Source organism: Rhinoraja longicauda, chromosome 12 (assembly GCF_053455715.1).
Source record: "Rhinoraja longicauda isolate Sanriku21f chromosome 12, sRhiLon1.1, whole genome shotgun sequence".
Lineage (NCBI taxonomy): Eukaryota > Metazoa > Chordata > Chondrichthyes > Rajiformes > Arhynchobatidae > Rhinoraja > Rhinoraja longicauda.
In genome coordinates, this window is record NC_135964.1 from 38,289,558 (window position 1) to 38,314,407 (window position 24,850).

At 41.8% G+C, this 24,850-nt stretch overlaps 1 protein-coding gene across 9 annotated transcripts in view; it reads left to right on the plus strand.

Annotated features, from left to right (window-relative positions):
* LOC144598934 (type 2 lactosamine alpha-2,3-sialyltransferase-like) overlaps window positions 1-24,850 on the plus strand; it is a 55,704-nt gene that overhangs the window by 15,808 nt on the left and 15,046 nt on the right. For 3 of the 9 annotated variants that reach the window (XM_078409560.1, XM_078409564.1, XM_078409561.1), the window contains exons 2-6: window positions 9,649-9,754; window positions 17,279-17,353; window positions 22,419-22,531; window positions 23,253-23,316; window positions 24,099-24,194. In XM_078409560.1, the coding sequence (XP_078265686.1) occupies window positions 9,649-9,754; window positions 17,279-17,353; window positions 22,419-22,531; window positions 23,253-23,316; window positions 24,099-24,194 (454 nt within the window). Of the gene's footprint in view, window positions 1-3,122; window positions 3,280-9,648; window positions 9,755-13,723; window positions 13,859-17,278; window positions 17,354-22,418; window positions 22,532-23,252; window positions 23,317-24,098; window positions 24,195-24,850 lie in introns of those variants that run through there. The other 6 variants (XM_078409563.1, XM_078409565.1, XM_078409566.1 and 3 more) reach the window with 4 other exon arrangements.

Sequence of the window (24,850 nt, forward strand, 5' to 3'; positions counted from 1 at the left end):
TGACTGCATATAATGTTCTTTTAAAATGTTTTGTTTGGCTTGGGGGAAGAAAACTGCCAGTAGCATGATAGCTTTCTTTCCTTTAAGCTATCATGCTACCGGCAGTATTTCATGTCATGGAAGATCAAATCTGTAGGAACGTTTTGGGTGTGCAAGAGTTGGGGGATTGAATTATTCTGCCTTTTCCCAATCAATGATGTGATAAATGATAAAGAAGGAAGGCAATTTCTGATCAGCCCAGTGAAGAGGGAATAATTTCCGTATCTGGTTCTGGAGAATAAGGTGGGCATGTTTCGGGGAAGTGAGAGCATTTGTGAACAGTGATCATACAGGCTTAAATCAGGAACGGAGAAATCTGACACAAAGCCTCTGAGCTAACTGTAAAGGGATGAGCAGGCATCTGACCAACATAAACCCCGACAAACCATTTTCAGTTTGTTCCAGGTGCAGTCCCACAGGAGGGAAAGGCAAGGGAAGCAATGACACCACTGAATGACAAAGGGGAAAGCTGACATGATCGAACAAAAGTAGCTACGTGATGCAGATTGGGTGAATAGTTCAAGCGTGAAACAGGTTTAGTAAGATGAGAGGGGAGGTTGAAAGAAAAATCAGACTTGACAATGGGGGAATTAGAAAGGGCAAACAAGGACCCAAAGGTCCTGTATTAGCATATGAATACTAAACTGTTCATAAGAAGGGTAAGGGTGAGAAAGGACCAACGTGGTGATTAAAGGATAAAGGTGGGTATTATGACTGGCTTACTTAGTGAGAGTTTTGGATTGGAGCTGCGTATGCTGGAATATTGAGCAGAAAAACAGCCTGCTCAAGGAACTCTTGAGTGTCAGCCAGCATTTGCAGAAGAAAATGGACTGTCTATGTTTCAGACCTTAAACTTGGTCTTTGCCCAGGAAGGATGGTGCCAAAATCTCTGTAGAGTGGAAAAGGTAATGGATGGGATGAAAATTGGCAGATGAAAGGTTCACTATAGTTAAAGTAAATAAGTTATCTGTTTCAGATGGGGTACATCCTAAGCCACTATGTAAAAATAGGGATGGTGAGTACAAACAAGTTTAATTTAATTTTGGATACAGGAAATAAATCAGAGGAATGGGGAAATATCAACTGAGGTACCCTTATTCAAAAAGGGATATACAGAGAGCCAGTGCAGGTTTATAAATGGAAATCTTACTTGACCAAACAGAATATGTGTGATATCGTAATGAAGAGGTGATGTAAAAATACTGTAATGATCATTTATCTGGATTTCCTGATGACCCTTGACAAAGTACGACAAAACATGTTCGCAAAATTAAGGTCCATGGAACAAAAGGGTAATTTGGAACATGAATAATGAAGATTTGAAGATAGACACAAAATGCTGGAGTAACTCTGGGTCAGGAAGCATCTCTGGGGGGAAAAAAGGAATAGATGATGTTTTCTGTCGAGACCCTTCTGCAGAAGATTTGAAATGGGATTGTGTAGTGCGGAAAACTGGGATAAAATGTCTGGAGTGGAGATGAGAGGCGAGCAACTCCGTAATCAAGTGCTTTACGTCTGTTAAAATAATGTGATAAGGAGAATGCAAAAGACTCGGAGAGCATGCACCAGGCTATCCGTAACCACTTTGGTCTCTTCCATCAATGACTTATTTAACATTTAATATTTTGACAAGAATCACCAAGAAAACAAATAGTTCAATCAATTTGTGGGTCTGAAGTAACAGTTAATTTGCTGAATTTTATGATACATTGATGTTGCATCGTGTAAGTGCTCCTCCAAACCAGCAGAGGGCAAATCTTCCTGATTTGAAGAAAGAATAACCTCTGATCTCAAGAACTTGCTGCAATCATCTTAGTGGATCTTTATGTTGCATGTTTTTATATTTGTTATTTTAATAGAATAACAAAACTTGGTTTATTATCATGGAGGTCAGCCCCCCTGATGTGAAGCTAGGCCTACAAGGGAACAAGGTTACAAGATTTAATTGTAAGTGTCTTGATTTGTCACATGGCAATTTCCAGCCCCCACCCTGCTCACTATGGGATTCTTACAAGCCCTAAAATCTTTGTTGCCTTCTCTCTGTTCCCATATTTGCATCTATTTATCCCTTCTGGTGTTTGTTATGTATTTCTGGTCAGCCTCCACAGTTAAATTAGTCTTAACCTGTGCACAACGCCAAAGGAGATTTGCTGGTGTTATATTGGAAACTTTACTCCACTTTGTCCTTCAGTACAGCATGGAAGTCAAAAATGCAGAACTTGAATTAATTGCTCCAGCCTAGTGAACTTTGAACAGAAGGTGTATAATAATTACAAAATTACATTTGGAATGGAATAAACTATCAGCTTGTTACTAAAACAAGATGAACGCAAGATTTAGCTTTGAGGGCAAAAATTGTATTTTTCTTTGAGTCTCTCCACAACAAATTTTCTTTTAGTTACTAGTTCTCTCTCCTTGCTCATTAATGATCCCAGGCAAGATAATATCTTCAGTTGTAGAGGGGGATTGAGAGGGAATTCTGCAGTAAAATTGTGTTTAAGCACGTCAATGCAGTTTCTGTCCCTATAAATTCGTCTCTTAAATAAGCTATTCCATATAGTTACTTGTCCAAAGTACACTGAAGAACATATTGAAATTTTATGGCCATGCTTTAGGTCAGACTTGAATGTGAAATGAATTGCTGCGTACTGGATTTGACTTTGACAAACCTTACTTTGAGGAAGTCAAGTAGACCATCTGGACATTGCATAAGATGCGTCAAAATTAACCTTTCCACTCGCCCATTTCTGGGCAATGGAGCAAATTGTATGGTGTTGAAGGCCTATGGGGATTGTTGGCAATCATTTGGGACTGAAATACATACAAAATTTAAATAGCAGAAAATTCTGAATCTCTGGAAAGAGAAACGGTTAATGTTTTAACAAATAATCTACTGGAGGAATTTGGCAGGTTAAGCAATACCTTTGGGAGGAGTGAGGGAAGGGAAGAGATCGTAGACATTTTGGGTTGATATCCTACGTCAGGACATCAGTTCCTCTTTCCCCCCCCCCCCCCCCCCCCCGGTCCACAGATACTGCTCGACCTGCTGAGTTCCTCCAGCAGATTGTTCGTTGCTTCAGATTCCAGCATCTACCGTATTTAGTTATTGCTTATTAATTGTATCTTGTTAATGCTTCAAGTTATTGATATGTTTTCAGTTTGGGGAGAGTTGGATGTAGGATTTATAATACAGACAACGTAGAATACCGAAGAAGGAATTTAAAAGAGAACATGTATAATGTAAGGAAATTATTTTAAAAAGTTTCCTCTTGGTCTTCTGTTCCTGTGTGATTCCATGTTTGTTAATAGACAACATTAGTTTGACATCCTAATGTTTTATCTGAGAGATAAAACATGTTTAATGTTTAAATTTTTAATGTTTTATAGCATAATGCAATATAGTTCATTGTGGTGGAGAAAATGAAAAGGTGCTAAAACTCTGAATACGGCCGTAATGGTAGAACTGAATGGCTTACTTCAGAGGGCATTGGATAGGTCTGGAGTACATTTACAAACCTGATGGATTTCAGGATAATTAGTTGGTTTTTGGATAATCTTTCTAAAATTCAGTATGAACTGAATATAGATTCCATAGCTAATGTGTTGAATTTTGAATTCCAACCTCTGGATTATTAACCCATGCATCTGGTTTACTCACTATTGGTTTAATTTATCCACTGTGCTGTATGTTCACAAAAGAAACCTTATAGCATGCTGGAAACTCTAAGTTAGTAGTGTCAAACTAGGGCAAGAGTTTTCCCCATTTATCATAAGCAACTTAACAATAGTAATGTGCAAAAATAATGTGCTCAACTCCAAGAGCAGTTTGTTTAAATCCTGCTTAAATAGCCACAGCATTTGTTTTCCTCCACAACTTTCACATAAATAATTCAATTTGGTTTGTCAAGCATGACCCAAACTATATTGGGTTTGTGATCTGCTGCAAGCTTTCAAGATACACAGTTGGACAATCTTAAACTCCAAATTCTAGTGATTTTTTTCCATTGCTAGATCTTGGTACTATTGATTTAAAAAATACAATAAACCCCTATTATAACGGACCATAGAGGTGTGAATGGTGTCCATTCTTATCGATTGTCTGTTACAGCAGAGTGTAATATATAGCATTTAATGTGTAGAGACCCAACAATAAAATTTAGGCTGAGCAAGAACTGCAATGACAGAGGTGCCTTTATTCAGCTGAAACATTAAACCAAAGCTTTGCCAGCTCGAAGCTCCGAGGTCTAATACAGCAACAAGGGAGGTGGCGGCGGCAGGCGCAGTCGAGGAAACTATGTGGGTCGGGGATGGAGGCGCCAAACGTGGCCCGGAAGTGGCCAGCAGTGGCGTCGGAAGCGGCTGGGGATGGCGTTGGCATGCACATCCGACTAAATGGTCGGGGAGGCGGTGCGGGTTAGTGTGGCATCGGCAGTCCGGCCTGGCGCTGAAGTTTGGTAGGTCCATCCTCTATATCCAAAATCCATTCTAAAGAGGTCCGTAAAAACAAGGGTTTATTATATTATCATTCCTTAACCGAGTGATGTGCGTACGTTTTCTAACTAAAGAGAACAGTTGTATCAGAACTTTCATATATCCTTGGTTTAGTCTTACAAATTCTCAGCTAGGTTCTGGATATCTTGAAAATTTATATCATGTTAAAAAAAAGCCATTGTGACTTCTTTCATAGACACAGTGGTGGAGTAACTCAGCAGATCAGGCAACATCTTCAGAGGACATGGATAGACAATGTTTTGGATCGGGATTCTTCTTCAGACTGATAAATAGTCCCAAACCCATAACATCGCCTTTCCACATGCTCCAGAGATGCTGCCTGACCCGCTGTGTTACTCCAGTGTTTTTTACTCTTTTTTTTGTACATCAGCATCTGCAGTTCCTTGTGTCTATGAATTCAGTTATGCTTGATTTCATTGCTTTAATTTGGTAAGAGACAACATCAAATGACCATGATTGTCGGGGCAGTGCAGTGGCACAGTGGTAGAGTTGCTGCCTTACGGGTGCTGTCTGTTTGGAGTTTATACGTTCTCACTGTGACTGCATGGGTTTTCTCCAGGTGCTCCAGTTTCCTCCTACACTCCAAAAACGTACAGGTTTGTAGGATCATTGACTTTGGTAAAAAGTTGTGAAATTTTGGAGGATAATGTTAGTGTACAGGGTGATCGCTGGTCGGTGCCGACTCGATGAGCCAAAGGGCCTGTTTCCGTGCTGTATCTCTAAAGTAAAGTCTAAAGAATATTATTTGATACTGCGTTCCAGATAGAAAGTCCCTCATAATGAATTGGCAAAGTTTTAAGTTCGGTGAAAAATAAATTATTGATCTGGATAATAAATTAGTTTGCAGAAGGCAGAGAGCAGGAATAATGGAAGTGCTTTCATTGGTAGAAAAGTGACTAGTGGAGACCCAGTGGAATCTCGATTAGGCCACAACTACTCTCTTATCGTCTTAATTAGCTTACGAATATAGAACGTTGTGTGAGGAAGGTTGCTCAAGATATAAATGGAAATGGCATTGGAAACAGAATAAACAGATCCATTACAAATGGAAGTGATGCAATCTACATCAGACATTAAATATTTAGTTCCTCTTTCCTTCAATTTGAAAAGTTAAAATCTATGGGAGTCAAAATAAGCGAATGGTGTCCATTTATAAGGGTCATTGAAATGTCATAGAAATGCAGAGAAATAAAAATGTTCATAAATATGGAACCAGAATATGGAGTAGGAATTGAAAAATAATGCTCACTCCAAAAAAAAGGCCTGGTTAGACTGCAACTAGAGCACTGTCAATTGTTCTGGGCATATGGAATCTTTTGTCACAGAGCAAGTAGAGTATTCATTTACCAGAACCCTTCAATGTTTAAACCACAAAAAGGCTTAAGAAATGGGTGATGTATAACCTGGAAGCTAAATGTTTGTGGGGGGGAGGAGAACAAGGGGGAATTGATCAAAGTTTTAAGAGGTACTGAAAGAGAGAAATAAACTATTTCTGCTCGTTGGAAAGTCCAGGACTGCCAGCCAGATTGCAGAGCTGGAGCCAGACCTTCAGGAGTAAAGTTAGAACATTTTTGCACAGGAAGAGTGTGGAAATGGCCTGGAATTTTCTTTTTGCGAACAGGAAAGAGTTATGCGGTTAATTTTCTAACTCCAGTTCCTGTTTCAATGTAACTGTTTCCAATGGTGATTCTATTCACGTGCTTTTTTGATTTAATGTAGTGCAATAAAATCAAGAGGGCAGAGAGTGACCCTGTACCAGTTTTGTCATGGAAAAGGCGGGCATTATGCTTTGCTATTTCTCTTTGCTCAAGAATGGATATTGTTCAGTGTTTGGATAATGGTTGCTTTGAAAAGCTGAACCTGGAAACAATCAATTTCTCTCCTGCAGAGAAATTTAATTGACCAAATAATTTGTAGCTATCAAAATTAACTTCACTATAGAATGGTATATTGTTTCAGGTTAGACAAAGACTATGCCTAAATATGACGGTGTTTTACGGATTGTTTTTTGGTTAAATTCATCTTTTTGTAGAAGAAAATAATGGGGTTACACTAAACTACTTTGTCATTTAAGAATAATGACTAACATATAACATATAACATATAACAACTACAGCATGGAAACAGGCCTATCCGGCCCTACCAGTCCACGCCGACCATTCTCCCTGACCTAGTCTCATCTACCTGCACTCAGACCATAACCCTCCAATCCCCTCCTATCCATATACCTATCCAATTTACTCTTAAATAATAAAATCGAGCCAGCCTCCACCACTTCCACCGGAAGCCCATTCCATACAGCCACAACCCTCTGAGTAAAGAAGTTCCCCCTCATGTTACCCCTAAACCTTTGTCCCTCAATTCTGAAGCTATGTCCCCTTGTTGGAATCTTCCCCACTCTCAAAGGGAAAAGCCTACCCACGTCAACTCTGTCCGTCCCTCTCATAATTTTAAAAACCTCTATCAAGTCCCCCCTCAACCTTCTACGCTCCAAAGAATAAAGACCCAACCTGTTCAACCTCTCTCTGTAGCCTAAGTGCTGAAACCCAGGCAACATTCTAGTAAATCTCCTCTGTACCCTCTCCATTTTGTCGACATCCTTCCTATAATTTGGCGACCAGAACTGCACACCATACTCCAGATTCGGCCTCACCAATGCCCTGTACAATTTCAACATTACATCCCAACTTCTATACTCGATGCTCTGATTTATAAAGGCAAGCATACCAAACGCCTTCTTCACCACCCTATCCACATGAGATTCCACCTTCAGGGAACAATGCACAGTTATTCCCAGATCCCTCTGTTCCACTGCATTCCTCAATTCCCTACCATTTACCCTGTACGTCCTATTTTGATTTGTCCTACCAAAATGCAGCACCTCACACTTATCAGCATTAAACTCCATCTGCCATCTTTCAGCCCACCCTTCCAAAAGGCCCAAGTCTCTCTGTAGACTTTGAAAATCTACCTCACTATCAACTACTCCACCTATCTTAGTATCATCTGCATATTTACTAATCCAATTTGCCACACCATCATCCAGATCATTAATGTAAATGACAAACAACAGTGGACCCAACACAGATCCTTGGGGCACTCCACTAGACACTGGCCTCCAACCTGACATACAATTGTCAACCGTTACCCTCTGGTATCTCCCATTCAGCCATTGTTGAATCCATCTTGCAACCTCACTATTAATACCCAACGATTTAACCTTCTTAATCAACCTTCCATGTGGAACCTTGTCAAATGCCTTACTGAAGTCCATATAGACAACATCCACAGCCTTGCCCTTATCAATTTCCCTGGTAACCTCTTCAAAAAATTCAAGAAGATTAGTCAAACATGACCTTCCAGGCACAAATCCATGTTGACTGTTTCTATTCAGGCCTTGACTACAGTCCTTTCTTTTTTGAAAACGCTAATCTTTTGGATTTGGAATGAATGGACACTATTATTGGACCACCAACCACCAACCACGAGCTAGATGCCAAATTCACATCATAACATGAATTTGTTTCTAAGTTATCAAAGGAGAGGGTGTTCGTCTTTGAAATCCTGAAACATTAATCATCATACCATAAAACGTTAGTAAGGCACCACAGTAATGCTAAACTGAGGACCTAATGATTGCCATTTGAGCGCCACAGCTTTGCAGGATCTTTCTATTTCAGCTACGCTTCAGAATCTATTGTGCTTGAAGATTACAGAACACTAATCCCCAAAATCTTAAAATCCTGGATCATTTTCTTTGTCCCACTCGGACTGTGGCTTGTCATTCGTTTGCACTTTTCCTGTACTTCAAATCTCTAACTTTCACCAGAAATATTAACTCTTTTCTCTCTCTCGCCTATTTACAGACCTTTACTTTTTGTTTTGCCACAAATGTCATTAACCTCTGTAATTTAGCTGTATATTTAAAACTCTTGGTTTTGTATTTGTCTTTAGACAATAGGTGCAGGAGTAGGCCATTCGGCCCTTCGAGCCAGCACCGCCATTCACTGTAATCATGGCTGATCATCTACAATCAGTACCCCGTTCCTGCCTTCTCCCCATATCCCTTGACTCCGCTATCATTAAGAGTTAGATAGAGCTAACTCTCTCTCGAAAGCATCCAGAGAATTGGCCTCCACTGCCTTCAGAGGCAGAGAATTCCACAACTTCACAACTCTCTGAGTGAAAAAGTTTTTCCTCATCTCCGTTCTAAATGGCCTACCCCTTATTCTTAAACTGTGGCCCCTGGTTCACAGAAGTTGGAGTATCCTAACTTTCTTAATCGTCAATTGTTTTCTCACACTAATAAAGAACAAATTCATTGGATACTTTGGATATATTTGGCTGAAGAAGGGTCTGGACCCGAAATATCCTTTTTCTCCAGAGATGCTACCTAATCCACTGAATTACTCCAGCACTTTGTCTTTTTTAATAAAACTTGAGTCAGTTAGGACTGGAGTGGCTGGTGGAGCACCAGGCAATATTGTATGTTTTAGGAGTGCTTTAGCACATGAAAGATTGGTTTGAATCCATTGGATATATTTGTTCATTTCTGATTTCATTCCATGAACATGCTTTGTTTAAAACATTTATACATTTAACTAGGCAGTTCATGGTGATTGATCAAATGTTTGAGCCATCTGGGAAATAAAGCTATTAAAATCACTTTTTGAGAAAGAAAATTTGCAAACTTACTGTTAAACCACAAGTTGACAAGTCTGAAGAAGGGTCCTGACCCATCTGTCTACTTTCCTCCCCAGATGGTGCCTAAGCTGCCGAGTTCCTCCAGCATTTTTTTTTTTTTTGCAGTTGACAACCGCCGTTCCTTTCATGTAATCTGTGACTCGTGTCATCTCACTGCTTCCATGTAGCTGTGTTGAGGATATAAACAATAGAACACATTTTCTAGACCTATGCCCTGCTGGAGAGGAAGCATATCCTCTCATAGCGCTGGTCAAGACACATTTGAGCGTGCTGTGCATTAATTTGACTAATTTTAAACCTTTTTATAATGTTTTGATTAAATTGGATTGGAGTATGGGTTTTTCCGAGTAATTTCCTGACAAATTAGTATCCTTCCCCTGTTTTTTGTTTCAGGCCTCAGCAGTATGAAGAGGCAGCGATATCTCAAGTTGTCGGTGATGTTGCTGGTGATTCTAGGCTCCACCTATTACTTAATTAATGAGAAAATTCAATTCCGTAGGTATGTTGTTTTATTGTGACCTATCAATGTTATTTATAATTGGTTGTGCTATATGGAGTACTGCTGTCATTTTAAATATGTGTTTGTTTAGACTGCATCTTTTCACACATCTGCAGTATGTCCTAACCCTCTTTACTAAACCATTGTAGCAGTGGTAAGTAATTTGCAAGAGTTCATACTTCTAAACATGTTTTTTTTAAAAACATTCTTAATTCGATAATCGTATGCATTGAAGTAAGCAGAAATTTCTACTTGGAGAAAATTCCCTAGGCTATATATTCATAAATGTACCATGAGATTTTTTTTTAACTTGATTTTCCTGATTAATATAAAAGATGCTGCTCTCAATTCTTGCTTTTGCGGTTAATGTTCAATGGTAATTCTACCTCTGTATTGCACTATATGGATCTCAGCTTCACTTGTATCCGGGTGGTTGGTGGATCAGTGTGCTCTCCTAATGATCTGTAGCAGTTTGTGTTGTTAGCAGTTGCAGCTTGCTTATCCATAATAGATGACGCGTCGCACATCCTCTTCTACACATCCTCTTCACTTCTTGGAGGGAGGGTATCACAGATCCCTTGTAGGTTGTAGTTGTACTTTCGAGTCCAGTTATGTTAATGGAAAATGTGGCTAGTCTTTCTCCATGATGTGATTAACACATTCCTTTTAATAAATCGAGATTAAACCATTATCCTGATTTAAAGGGCAAATATATACTTGCCATTATCAACAAGGTGTTGTCCTGTGAGACTACTTCTTGCTTCTTGATGTTTGCTTCTGCTCCTTTTAAACCCTCCCATGGTCTCAAAATCCACCTATTGCTGTATTCTTGGGTTTTGACTGTTTGGATTTCTTGCAACAACCCTACACATTGCTGTATTTTTATGTATTGTGCTGTTTGAGTTTTAACTTTGGTGTATATGTACGTGATGAGAAAGTATGTAAAAAGACGGAACTGCAGATGCTGTCATTATACTTTCTCAGTGAACGTGACTTAACCCCTTCTATCGGAGTTCAGTTCAGTTTTGTCTATTGTCACGTGTACTGAGTTACAGTGAGAAGCTTTTGTTGCATGCTATCCAGTTAGCAGAAAGACAGTACATGATTACTATCAAGCTATTTACAGTGTACAGATACATGATGGGTCCCTCGCATGTGTCTCTTCTGTGTTCCGTAGTTCTGCTCTCGCTCCCTCTCTCCTCAGACGATACTAGGACAGTATTCCCCTGGTCTTCACCATTCACCCCACCAGCCTCCCTATCCAACACATCATCATCTGACATTTCCATCACCTCCAACATGATCCCAACACTGTTCACATCTTTCCATCCCCACCCCTTTCCGCCTTCTGCAACTCCTTGGTCCACTTATCCCTTCCCATCCAAACCACCCCGTCCCTAAGCACTTTCCCTTGCATCACCTGTCCTTATACCTCCTCCCTTGACTCCACCCAAGGACCCCAACAGTCCTTCGAGGTGAGACAGAGGTTCACATGCACCTCCTTTAACTTCAGCCAGTGTTCCCGTTGTGGGCTCCTGTGCATTGGCGAGACAAAGCGTAGATTTGTTAATTGTTTCACTGAACACCTACATTTGGTCCATCAAGATCCACTGGATCTCTTGGTTGCTAACCTTTATAACCCCCCTTCCCATTCCCATACTAACCATTCTGTACTAGGCCTCCTCCATTGTCAGACTGAAGCCTTTGCACATGCAAATTGGAGGAACAGCACCTCGTATTTTGCTTGGGTTGCTTACAGCCCAATGATATGAATGTTGGGCTCTGTCATTTTGGGTAACCTCTACAAACACTCTTTTTCCTTATTCCCTCCCCTCTCCCCACCTGCCTTGTCCCCCTTCTGCCACGGTTTGTAGTGATTCATCCCTCTTGTACCACACTGTCCCTAGCCAACTTCACTTAACTATTAATGTTAATTCAAAAATAGAAAATTACAGAAGCGCATCAGGTAGCACGAGTGGGAAGAGAAATGGTGACTATTCGAGTCCGGGATGATGAACAGGTGACGGAGGGTAGGCCAAGGAAGAACAAACACATCTGTAGAGGTGAATGCGGGATGAGCTGATGAAACCAGGTGTGGGAGGTCTACTTTCCTATCTGCCCCCCCCCCCCTCATCTGCCCATCGTCCCAAGATTGCAAATGCTTTCTCTTCCATTAAGCCCAAGGTTTTGACTCAAAACAAATGTCAAACATATAGTTTAAACTATATCTGATACCACTTATCATCATCTGGCTTCCGTCTCTAAGCTCCCTCCACCTGACCCTATCTGCCCATCATCCCTCTCACCTTGCCTATCTGATGTATCTTGCTTTTTCAGATGTCAACTAGATTTTAAATAGAGGTGGGGTAGGGGGGGATTTTAAAAAGTGGGGGGTAGGGAGAGAGAGAACATAAGAAATGTCTGTTTGTGATAGGGTGCAGCCCAAAGTTAAATTTTAGTTTTATTATTGCCACGTGTGCCAAGGTACAGTGGAAAGCTGTCTTGTTGCAAGCTATCCAGTCAGCGAAAAGACTATAAATGATTACAATCAAGCTGTCCACAGTGTACAGATACAGGCTAAATGGAAAAATGTTTAGTGCAGGCTAAAGATCAGTGAAGCCTGAGTAAAGATAGTTCGAAGATCTCCGAAGCGGTAGATTGAAGGTCAAGACCATCTAGTTGATGACTATTTTGAAAACCATAGTGTCAAAAAAAAGTGAAACTAATTGTGAGCACAACTTTGGGGTGAGGAGAAAACAACCTGAAATTGTTAAATTAAATATTAAGTCCTGATGGCAGTAAAGTACACAAGAAAAAAGAGCAAGTCAAGTCAAGTCAAGTCAATTTTATTTGTATAGCACATTTAAAAACAACCCACGTTGACCAAAGTGCTGTACATCTGATTAGGTACAAAGGAAAAAAAATGAAACATACAGTAGCACGCAAACAGTTCACAGCGCCTCCTCAATGAGCCTCAAACGATAGGGAGTAGAAATAGGTTTTGAGCCTGGACTTAAAGGAGTCGATGGAGGGGGCAGTTCTGATGGGGAGAGGGATGCTGTTCCACAGTCTAGGAGCTGCAACCGCAAAAGCGCGGTCACCCCTGAGCTTAAGCCTAGACCGCGGGATAGTGAGTAGCCCCAAGTTGGCCGCCCTGAGGGACCTGGAGTTAGAGAGGGGGGTTAGAAGATTTTTGATGTAGGGGGGGGAATGTCCATTTAGGGTTTTATACGTGAATAGGAGGAGCTTGAAGTTGATTCTGTACCGTACAGGGAGCCAGTGGAGAGAGGCCAGAATCGGGGTGATGTGGTCCCTTTTACGGGTACCCGTGAGGAGTCTCGCTGCGGCGTTTTGGACCAGTTGCAGGCGGGACAGGGAAGATTGGCTGATCCCAGTGTATAGGGAGTTGCAGTAGTCTAGGCGGGAGGAAATGAAAGCGTGAATGATTTTTTCTTTGTCGTCGAATTGGAGGAAAGGTTTGATTTTAGCTATGGTTCGAAGTTGGAAGAAGCTGGCTTTTACCACAGCGTTGACTTGCTTATCAAATTTTAATGCAGAGTCAAATATCATGCTGAGGTTTTTGACATGCGGTTTGACTAGGCAGGATAGACTTCCAAGACTGCCTGTTATCGATTTGATGGAGTCGGGGGGGCCGAATAGGATGACCTCAGACTTGCTTTCATTTAATTGGAGGAAGTTCTGTGCCATCCAACATTTTATGTCCTCAAGGCAGTGTAAGAGGCTGTTTAAATTTGACTGGTTGTTGGGTTTCAGGGGGAGGTAAAGCTGAGTGTCATCGGCATAGCAGTGGAAAGAAATGCCGTGCCTTTGAATGATTTGGCCAAGGGGAAGCATGTATAGAGTGAAGAGAATGGGGCCTAGGATGGAGCCTTGTGGAACTCCGCAGGAGAGGCTAGCTGGAGCAGAGGAATAACTGCCTATGTTGATGGCGAAACTCCTATCTTTTAGGTACGAAGCGAACCAGCTCAGGGCAGTGCCATCAATGCCAACCGCGTACCGGAGATGGTCAATAAGGATGGTGTGGTCCACTGTATCGAACGCAGGAATAGGCCGCTTGCCCACTGAAGCCAGCAGTGCCATTTGGTGTGTTTGTGGCTTCTGTGCCAGTTTCACACAGACCTTTAATTCCCCAGATTTATCTACCCCCTCCTTGGATGCTTTGAAAAGTAGGATGCTGCTCCTGGAGCTCAGTTGGTTATCATTGGTGCAAGAGTGAAGGTTGAAGATAGAGCTCAGAATGGTGTAGAGTGGTGAATGAAAACTATTAATAGACACCAAACGCTGGAGTAACTCAGCGGGATAGGCAGATCTCTAGAGAAGGAATGGGTGGCCTTTCTTCAGATTGAAAAAGAGTCAGTCTGAAGAAGGGTCTCGACCCGAAACGTCACCCATTCCTTCTCTCCAGAGATGCTGTCTTTCCCGCTGAGTTACTCCAGCATTTGTGTCTATCTTCAGTTTAAACCAGCATCTGCAGTTCCTTCCTACACATGAAAACTATTAATATTTCTTCTCATTTTGCTATAGTTTAGACATCTTTAGTACAATTTGTACCAAAGACCGTGGCTTTTAAGGCAAATCATGAACATAGCGTCATAAAAATAAGCCGCACAGTATTCGATGGAACAATTGTCTCTTAAATACTTTAGTTGCTGAACCATGAGATTTTGTTCCTTTCAAATTCATGATCTGTGCATGCAGGTGCAATTACCTCTGCAACTTGCAAAATATAATGTAGAAACAAGGAACCGCAGATGCTGGTTTACACAAAAGGACATTGATGTCGAAAATTAAAGAAACGGGTTGTAATATGTTTAACCCAAGAGCTTGTGTACTGGGAAAGCACGATGGGAGAATATGCCAACGAAGTGGAACTTAAGGATCTTGGGAGAGGCAATAAATAGATTTATTGGGTGTAAATTCACCATGTAACAGGAGGCAGGAGGTTAAACTATCATGTTTTTCTTTTGGAATAGATCTACAGACCTCCCAACCCTTCCGAATTTGGCGGAAAGTTTCAGCTTTCTTATTTCATTTCCGCCATTCCGATTTCGCCTCACATTTTTCTGCAAAACACATGCCCCCCCCCCGGTCCTGCCGCTCGCCCGGCCCCGCCGCTTGCCGGGCCTTGCCGCGTAGAGTGAGGCAATAGACAATAGACAATAGACAATAGGTGCAGGAGTAGGCCATTCAGCCCTTCGAGCCAGCACCACCATTCAATGCGATCATGGATGATCATTCTCAATCAGTACCCCGTTCCTGCCTTCTCCCCATACCCCCTCACTCCGCTATCCTTAAGAGCTCTATCCAGCTCTCTCTTGAAAGCATCCAACGAACTGGCCTCCACTGCATTCTGAGGCAGAGAATTCCACACCTTCACCACTCTCTGACTAAAAAAGTTCTTCCTCATCTCCGTTCTAAATGGGGCCCGTTGATGTTGAGAGGGGATAGGGGGAGGGGGGAGGGGGGAGGGAGAGGGGGGGTTGGGGGGAGGAGGAAGGGAGTGGGGATGGGGAGGGGGGGTGGGAGAGGAGAGGAGGGGATGGGGGTTGGGGGGAGGGGGAGTGGAGGTAGGGGTAAAGGGTGGGGAGGGGTAGGGGGGAGAATAGTGGTGGGGGGGGACATGGACCGTCATGATTTGCTGTTGAAGACCACTGGAGCAAGTATGTCTTCAATGAAATTAGGTATGTGCAGTTTTAAATGAAACTCTTTCTCCATAACTTAGTCATAAATTTAATGACCATTATTCTTTTATTCAATACCAAGAGAATTGGGATGTGTAAGGAAAAAGCAAAATAGAAAAAACAAAACAAAACAATTTTTTCTTTGTGTTGTAAAAAGTATTTCTGTTTCTATAAATAGCAGAATATACTCATGATTGGCCTGACATTGTACATGTAGTTCAAGAACTACAGACTGTTGGAAATAAGTCATTTTTCACACATGAATGTAGCACAACGCATATGCGCATTTGGCGTGCATACTTTTCGTTTGCTGAAAGGTTGCATTGCGCGCCATATTATGAATTTTGGCGTAACATTCTGAATTTTGGACATCAAAATTATGATTTTGTAAAATCAAATGTTGGGAGGTCTGGATCTAGTAAACGAAAAGCACTTTATATTTTGCATGTTACAGTGCTATTGCCCCTGTAAAGAAGATAAATATCTGTGAGGTGTAGTAAAGTACATTTACTTTATCGGCTGACGTCTATTACAAGCCCACTGATTTCCAAAACTATCTCGACTGCACTTCTTCCCACCCTGCTTCCTGCAAAGACTCTATCCTACTCCCAATTCCTCCGTCTACACCGCATCTACGCCAAAGAATATGTGTTCCATACCAAGACACCCAAGAGATCCTCATTCTTCAGGGAACAGGGCTCCCCTCTCCAATCATAGATGAGGCCCTCACTCGTGTCTCCTCGGTACCCTGCAGCTCCACCCTTGCTCCCCCTCCCCCTAGTCGCAACAGTAAAGAGTCCCCTAATTCCTTACCTTTCACCCCATCTACTGTCGCACACAACACATAATCCTCTGACATTTTCGCCACCTCCATCAGGATCCCGACATTAGTCACATCTTCCCATCTCCACCCCTTTCTGCTGTCTGCAGAGACCGTTCTCTCCGCAACTCTCTGGTTAACTCATCCCTTCCCGCCCAAACCACCCGCTCCCCAGGTTCCTTCCCCTGCAACCGCAGGAGATGTAACACCTATCCCTATACCTCCTCCCTCGACTGTGTCCAGGGACCTTTCAGTCCTTTCAGGTTAGGCAGAGTTTCACTTGCACCTCCTCCAACTTCATCTACTGTATCTGTTGTTCAAGATGTGAACTCTTATACATCAGTGAGACCAAACGTAGACTGGGCGATTGTTTCGCTGAACACCGTCGCTCAGTCCGCCTGGACCTACCTGATTTCCCGGTTGCTAAACACATTAATTCTCCTTCTCATTCCCACACTGACCTTTCTGTCCTAGGTCTCCTCCATTGTCAGAGTGAGGATACACGCAAATTGGAGGAACAGCATCTCATATTTTGCTTGGGCAGTGGTATGAATATTGATTTCTTTAACTTTAAGTAACACTGGCATTCCCTCTCTCTCCATCCCTCCATCCCTAAGTTGCACCAGCTTCTCGTTTGCACCCAACACACAGCAATGGCCTGTTTCCTTTATCATCGTTTTGCTTTTTTGCATATGTTTCATTTATTGTTCTTTATCTCTCTACATCGTATATATCTCTCGTTTCCCTTTCCCCTGACTAGTTTTAAGGATTTCGATCTGAAACGTCATCCATTCCTCCTCTCCTGAGATGCTGACAGTTACTCAGCTTTTTGTGTCAATCTTTGGTTTAAACCAGCATCTGCAGTTCCTTCCTACACAAATGGGTACAAGCATTGTCTATCTATTTTTTAGTTAAATCGACAGTGGAAAGAGTGGTGCTTTTATGGATGGTGCACAAGTGTCATTATTCTGCATCACTCATGTTGCAAACCTTATTTCCTAGTGGTATTTACGGTAGGAATTCCACCTTGCTTCTGCCGTTTGCTGGAGTGAAGAAGACGGAGGATGTTGAACCAATGTAAGTTGTCTAAATAGCCCACATATTAAAAAAAAATGATTAAAATCAATGAATGCGCTTGTCCTCTGTGAAGTAACATTCTAGATTTTCAAATTGGAGCATGCAACAACATAGTGGAATGAACACTAATTGCATGGAGTGTAGGAAAAATAACTGCAGATGCTGGTTTAAATCGAAGGTAGACACAAAATGCTGGAGTAACTCAGCGGGTCAGGCAGCATCACGGGAGAGAAGGAATGGGTGACGTTTCGGGTCGAGACCCTTCTTCAGACTGATGTCAGGGGAGGGGGAAGGACAAAGATAGGATGTAGTCAGAGACAGGACGACTAGTGGGAGAACTGGGAAGGGGAGGGGATAGAGAGGGAAAGCAGGGACTATCTGAAGTTGGAGAAGTCAATGTTCATACCGCTGGAGTGTAAACTACCCAAGCGAAATATGAGGTGCTGTTCCTGCAATTTGTGCTGGGCCTCACTCTGACAATGGAGGAGGCCCAGGACAGAAAGGTCCGATTGGGAATGGAAGGGTGAGTTAAAGTTCTGAGCCACCGAGAGATCAGGTTGATTAAGACGGACTGAGCGGAGGTGTTCAGCGAAACGATCGCCGAGCCTGTGCTTGGTCTTGCCAATGTACAGAGGTTGACATCTGGAACAGTGGGTACAGTAGATAAGGTTGGAGGAGGTGCAGGTGAACCTCTGCCTCACCTGGAAAGACTGTTTGGGTCCTTGGATGGAGTCGAGGGGGGAGGTAAAATGACAGGTGTTGCATCTCCTGCGGTTGCAGGGGAAAGTACCTGGGGAGGGGGTGGTTTGGTTGGGAAGGGATGAGTGGACCAGGGAGTTTTGGAGGGAATGTTCTCTGAGGAAAGCAGAAAGCGGTGGAACTGGGAAGATGTGGCCAGTAGTGGGATCTCGTTGGAGGTGGCAGAAATGTTGGAGGATAATATGTTGTATGCGACGCCTGATGGGGTGGAAGGTGAGGACAAGGGGGACTCTATCCTTGTTACAAATAGGGGGAGGGGGAGCAAGAGCGGAACTGCAGGATATAGAGGAGAGCCTCATCTATAATGGAAGAGGGCAACCCCTGTTTTCTAAAGAATGAGGACATCTCCGATGCCTTTGTATGGAACACCTCATCCTCGGCACAGATGCGGTGTAGACGGTGGAATTGGGAGTAGGGGATAGAGTTTTTACAGGAAACTGGGCAGGAAGAAGTGTAGTCAATGGGAGTCAATAGGTTTGTAGTAGATGTCGGTCACTAGTCTGTCTCCGGTGATGGTGAAATGAAGAAGCGATAGGGAGATCTAATTGCATGGAAGTGTGTAAAGGAAAAGGACTGATTCTTGATCTATCATTCAAGAGCAATGGACTTGCTATTGACTGGGAATTGACTTAAAAATAATACACCAAAAATCCGATAATCTGACACATTGTGACTTTGGTTCTGATTCAGCAAAGTTTCCACAAAGTTTCCACATATTGAATGTAATTTCTATTCATTTCCTGATACATTTTAATTTACTTTTTAAAATGTTAGACAATGTAATAATACATTTTACAGTAAACTAGGCAAGTTTAAATGGAGCATCAGAGGGGAGGGAGCATGACAAATGTTTCCTGAGTGAGATACTGAACTATCATCATTTTCAAATAGTTCTGATTATTAGTTGTACTGTAGCCTGAGTAATGGAATGATTGACAAGAAACCATCCTTTCTTTCAGCTTTACCTTAAGTTAAAAACCCTTTGCTTATTTCCAGATATTAAAATAAGAAAATAATGATTTTAGAGCTAAAGATTGAGAGCTTTGTATCTCAGATGGGGAATCTCCATCTTCAGAAGTTTACATAAGAGGTGTAGCTTTAACAGCAACAAAAATCATGATTTCTTAATCAGTAATAACTCCCAGTCTATAAGGGTAAAAAGCAAAGAAATGGGTGGATTGACAAAATATGTCAGAAATAAGGAACTAAGCAGAATGTAGTAGGGTTGAAAGCAAATAATGAAAACTAGTTTAGTTTAGAGATACAGCGTAGAAATGAGCCCTTCGGCCCACCAAATCCATACCGACCAGTGATCCCCGCACACGAACACTATCCTACACACACTAGGGACAATTTACAATTATACCAATCCATTTCACCTACAAACCTGTATGTCTTTGGAATGTGGGAGGAAACAGGAGATCACGGGGAGAATGTACGAACTCCGTAGAGACAATGGTTCAATGGCCCTTTGTTGCCACGTGTTCCATTTAAGGTACAGTGAAATTTGATTTACTATACAGTCATACCAGGAAAAAAAGCAACTACATAAACATCCACCACAGCAGCTCCCCCACATTCCTCACTGTGATGGAAGGCAATAAAGTCTTATCTTCTTTCCTTCTTATTTCTCCCGCGGACGGGGCAATCGAACCATCCGCAGTCGGGGCGATGGAAGCTCCCCCCAATCTTCGATCAAAGCTCCTGCGATCGGGGCAGTCAAAGCTCCTGCGGTTGGAGCTCCCAAAGTCAGTCTCTAACTGAGGGACCGGAAGCTCCATGATGCATTCTCTGAATGCATTCAAGAGAGAGCTAGATATTGCTCTTAAGGATAGCGGAGTCAGGGGGTATGGGGAGAAGGCAGGAACGGGGTACTGATTAAGAATGATCAGCCATGATCACATTGAATGGCGGTGCTGGCTCGAAGGGCCGAATGGCCTCCTCCTGCACCTATTGTCTATTGTTGAGTCCGCAGGCTCCTGAAGTCGATTCCTGACAAAGGGACTGCCAGCTCCACGATGTTAAGTCCACAGGCTCCCGCGGTTGGAGCTCCCAAAGTCGATCGCCAGCAAGAGGCCGCAAGCTCCTCGATGTTAGGCCGCAGCACAGACGGAGATACGATACGGAAAAAAATCGCATCTCTGTCGAGGAAAGAGATTTTAAAAAGTCCCCCACCCTCACATAATACAAAGCTAAAGATACACTAAAACATACATTTAACAACATACTAAAAACAACAAAAAAAAGAAAAGGACGAGACAGACTGTTGGCGAAGCAGCCATTGTATGTCGCCACCCGGTGGTCAAACACCTGTAGTCAGAATCAAACACTGGTCCCTGGTGCTGCGAGGCAGCAACTTTTCCACTGCACCACCCTGCTGCCCCTTGGGGCACACTTTTTATTTTAAAGCCATGTTTTGTATATAATTTACCAGTGGGACCTGGCCTGCTTAAACCTGTAGTTTCAGAAGAGAGAATCTGCAAAAAATATCATCTTTACAGCATTTGGAGTCATCTTCGTTCGGGAGCTGCCACTTGATGCGATCTGTGCGAGGAAGTGAAGACTATCTGTTACCATAGGCCTAGGTTAACTAGGGACTGGATAATGAATGGGATATCGCGTTGTACTTGCTATACCGAGCAGCAGGAATTGATACTTTGCAACCAATTGGAAAGCCTGTTGTTTGGGACATTGATATTGGATTCTTCCCTTACCCCATAAACATAGCAGCAATCTGAAGCTTCCCTGGCGTACACTGTGCTTTGAAGAAATGTCATGTCGTCAACCCAGGTCTCTGGCGCTAAGGCAGCAATTCTACCGCTGCGCCACTGTGCCACCCCTGTATTTCTGTCACTTCGCTTTTATGATTAGTTCCCTTAGGTTCCAGGCCTATCTGTTATTCACTTTCTTTCCCATTCACATTCATACATAGCTGGAACTACAACTCTATTCTTGTTTCCATATAATTTCCTTTAATTTTCCTCACTTTGTCTCTTTTCCAAACTTGTCTTGTTCTTTCAATGTCATTATCTTTGTTTCTACTAACTGGATTTTTTTATTTACATTGCACATCTGCTTTCATTCATCCAGAGGTTATGCTGACCATGATTTCATGAAACTAAATCTTCATCTAATGGAAATGAGCTTTTGCTGTTTATTCTTTAAAGGCCTGTTTTGTAATTGAAATATTTATACACATGAAGCTATTTTTTCAAATATATTTTCAAAATTGCTTCGCAGTGAAATTGCACTTAGAAACGAAAATCTTGATTTTTATCTTTGCCATTGTGAAGGTTCTCAGAATTGTGTATAGGAATTGTCATAAACGCTGTCCAATTTAATATCAGTAGCAGAATTTAATATCATCTTTTGTAAATATCTGCGTATCCTTTCATAGCAACAGAATTGTAATTCCAGGTGACGGTGAACAAATGGCAAGATATTTTCAAGTCATGAGTTGTTTACTCTTAATCTGTGTTTTCTATTCTTGAGGTTACATTTTATATAATAGGAAGTGTTTGATCCTTTACATTTATGCTTATTTGTGTACCAAGAAATTACAGTCAGTGTTGATCTTCCAGCAGTTACTGCTAACCCATAAGGGAAAAAAAGTGCCTTGATTTACCTTGTGCTGGGGAACGTGAAGAGAATGTCATTCCTATCAACAGTCCTTTCCCTGAAAGGCATCACATGGAATGGGGGAGGGAGAGGAGGAAGGAGAGGGTGGAGTGGAAGCATTACTTAAAAGTATCTGAAGTTTTTGACATGGGGCAAACAATCTATTTTTCTAAGGTAAATGAATGCCTGTGACTTTTACACCATTAGAGATATTTAAATTTAGTTTTAAAATTTAAGTGTTTTGTTTTTTTAATAAAGTTTAGTTATATCTAGTCTGCACTATTCCCCTCCATTGAAACAATGAAGAAACTGTCCTTGCCCCCTGGTCTAACCTGGAGCGACTTGTACATGAGGGTTCCCCACACCAGGCAATAAGAAATTGTTGATCTGCATGATTCCACACTGGACTCTATATTCATGATAAATACAAAAGCAATGTGCTGCAACTGATAATTATGAATACATTTTGGCAGTTCTGTCGGTAAATAAGAACTGCTGAGGCATTGGGATTGTAATTACTTATAATTTTCCAGGAGATTAGTAGATTTGCATGCGGTTTTACATTTTGCTTTCGAAGTGAAGTATGATTTCCTTATTGCCCAGAAAGCTGTTGTTCTTGTATCAAGTTGCATTGTTTGTGTTATATTTTGTTCTTGCTGAGCCTAAACTTCACTTTTTTTTGTTTTAGTAAATCAGAAAGCAAGAACCCATTCTTGTGTTCTTCAGACATCGGCCACAAAAGTTGGCCAGCTAATGCGATGGTCAAGCCAGAAACCCTGCCGTTTGGCACATTGAGCACAGGTAATATTGAGAGACATAGACCACCGCTATAGTTCTGTCATTTGTTTTGAAAGGGAAATGCAAGATTGGTACAGGCCACAGATTGTCATCTTGGACTTAGAAAAGCTATAAATATTGGAAAATAACTGGATGTTGGAGACACAAGGAACTGCAGATGCTGGAATATTGCATCGAAGAACACAATGCTTTCTTTGAGTTCTTAGCTGGATAATGGAAATACTTTGAATGCATCATTTTTTTACAACCAAATGAATTTCTTGTTCTTTTATGCTTACCTCTTTTCAATGATAAACCCTATTTTTCAAATGGTGTAATAAATAGATGCAGCCTTAAACAGGTGGAACAAAACACAGCCCAACATAATTGTGGTATATTTTTACAAAGATAACATAAAGTTTAGAACAAAAGCTAATGAAATCATAGAACACTAAAACCGTGTATAGGTTAGAGCTAAACTTTTTCATTGGTGCTCAAATTAACATTCTTGTACCTGTAGAGAAATATAACACTAATGTTCATCAGATTACTGTGGTGTAGTAAATAGATGCACTTCTATCTCCTTTTTATATTTTGTTATTTTTATATTCAGCTGCCATTCATTTCATTGTTGCTGGCCTTGCTTGAGGATGCATATCTGCCTTGGGTGACCTAAGGCAGCACACTGAAGGCTGAATGCTTCTTCCAATTTTTTGACATCATTTTTCCTTTATTCATTTTCCAGAAAGACATTTCCAAGCAATTCTTGAAAACTTGGAGAACTGTGATCTTCCACACCAGTTGAAGAAGTGGGTGAACTTGCACTGCGTAACTTTTATTTTGATGAAATTGTTTCCAATTTAACTTCAGATTATATATAGATATCCCATCAAATAATAATGTGGTTCAATGGTGCTTTTATTGTCAAATGTGTGAAGTGCAAACGCACCATGAAATTATTTTCTTACAAACAGCCCCAGTAGAATTTTGCCATACCCAAGCACATCCCGGATTGGCAAATTATACAGAAATAGTCTACTCCCGTGTGAAAGAGGTGCTTTGTTTTTGGCACCAATTTCGGAGTCCAGCCCATGCTCTAGGTATTTTGAGTGATGCCAGTTCCGGGCAAGCCCCAGACTGCTACCAGCTTCCAACCGTCTCCCTCCTTGGACATTTGGATCGACCAATGAACCCACAACCCTCTCCTCCCCCATCCACCTTTTGTTCCCTGGGTGCGCCCCCCGCAGCTGAACTCGAGGGCGCAGTAGGCCGGATCCAGATTCCCTCTCCTCTCCCAGTTGGCCTTGCTCCTCACCAATTGCGCTGGTTATCGCCGGCTCCATCCTCCCAGTCGCTTGTCTTTGGGGTATGAGCACGGGTCAGCTCAGTGGGTTCCCCCTTCCAGGCTACAGTTTGCCAGGTCTGGTCCCTATTTGGACTCTGAGTTAATCAAGCATTCTGTCTTTTTCGTTTTTGGACAGCTAAGTTACTACAGCACTTTGTCTTTTTTTTTTGTTATCCAGCATCTGCAGTTCCTTGCTTCTACAACCAGAAATGTAGTTTTAAATGCTGCTTTCCTTTCTTTTAATAGCTTATCTTGTCTGCGTTGTATTGTCATTGGCAATGGGGCAGTACTTCGAAATAGGACCTTGGGGAAAAAAATCAACGCCTATGATGTTGTCATCAGGTATTTTTGTTTGGTTAAACATTGCCATATGTAACAAGTTACTTAGTTTAATTGACTCCAGTGGATTTTATTCTCAAGCTTAATAATAAGATTTCTCATTTAAAAGTGTGGGTTTTCTCCGAGATCTTCGGTTTCCTCCCACACTCTAAAGACGTACAGGTATGTAGGTTAATTGGCTGGGTAAATGTAAAAATTGTCCCTAGTGGGTGTAGGATAGTGTTAATGTACGGGGATCACTGGGCGGCATGGACTTGGAGGGCCGAAAAGGCCTGTTTCCGGCTGTATATATATGATATACATTAATGACTTAGACGAAGGGATTAAAAGTACCATTAGCAAATTTGCAGATGATACTAAGTTGGGGGGTAGTGTGAATTGTGAGGAAGATGCAATAAGGCTGCAGGGTGACTTGGACAGGTTGTGTGAGTGGGCGGATACATGGCAGATGCAGTTTAATGTAGATAAGTGTGAGGTTATTCACTTTGGAAGAAAGAATAGAAAGGCAGATTATTATCTGAATGGTGTCAAGTTAGGAGGAGGGGGAGTTCAACGAGATCTGGGTGTCCTAGTGCATCAGTCAATGAAAGGAAGCATGCAGGTTCAGCAGGCAGTGAAGAAAGCCAATGGAATGTTGGCCTTCGTAACAAGAGGAGTTG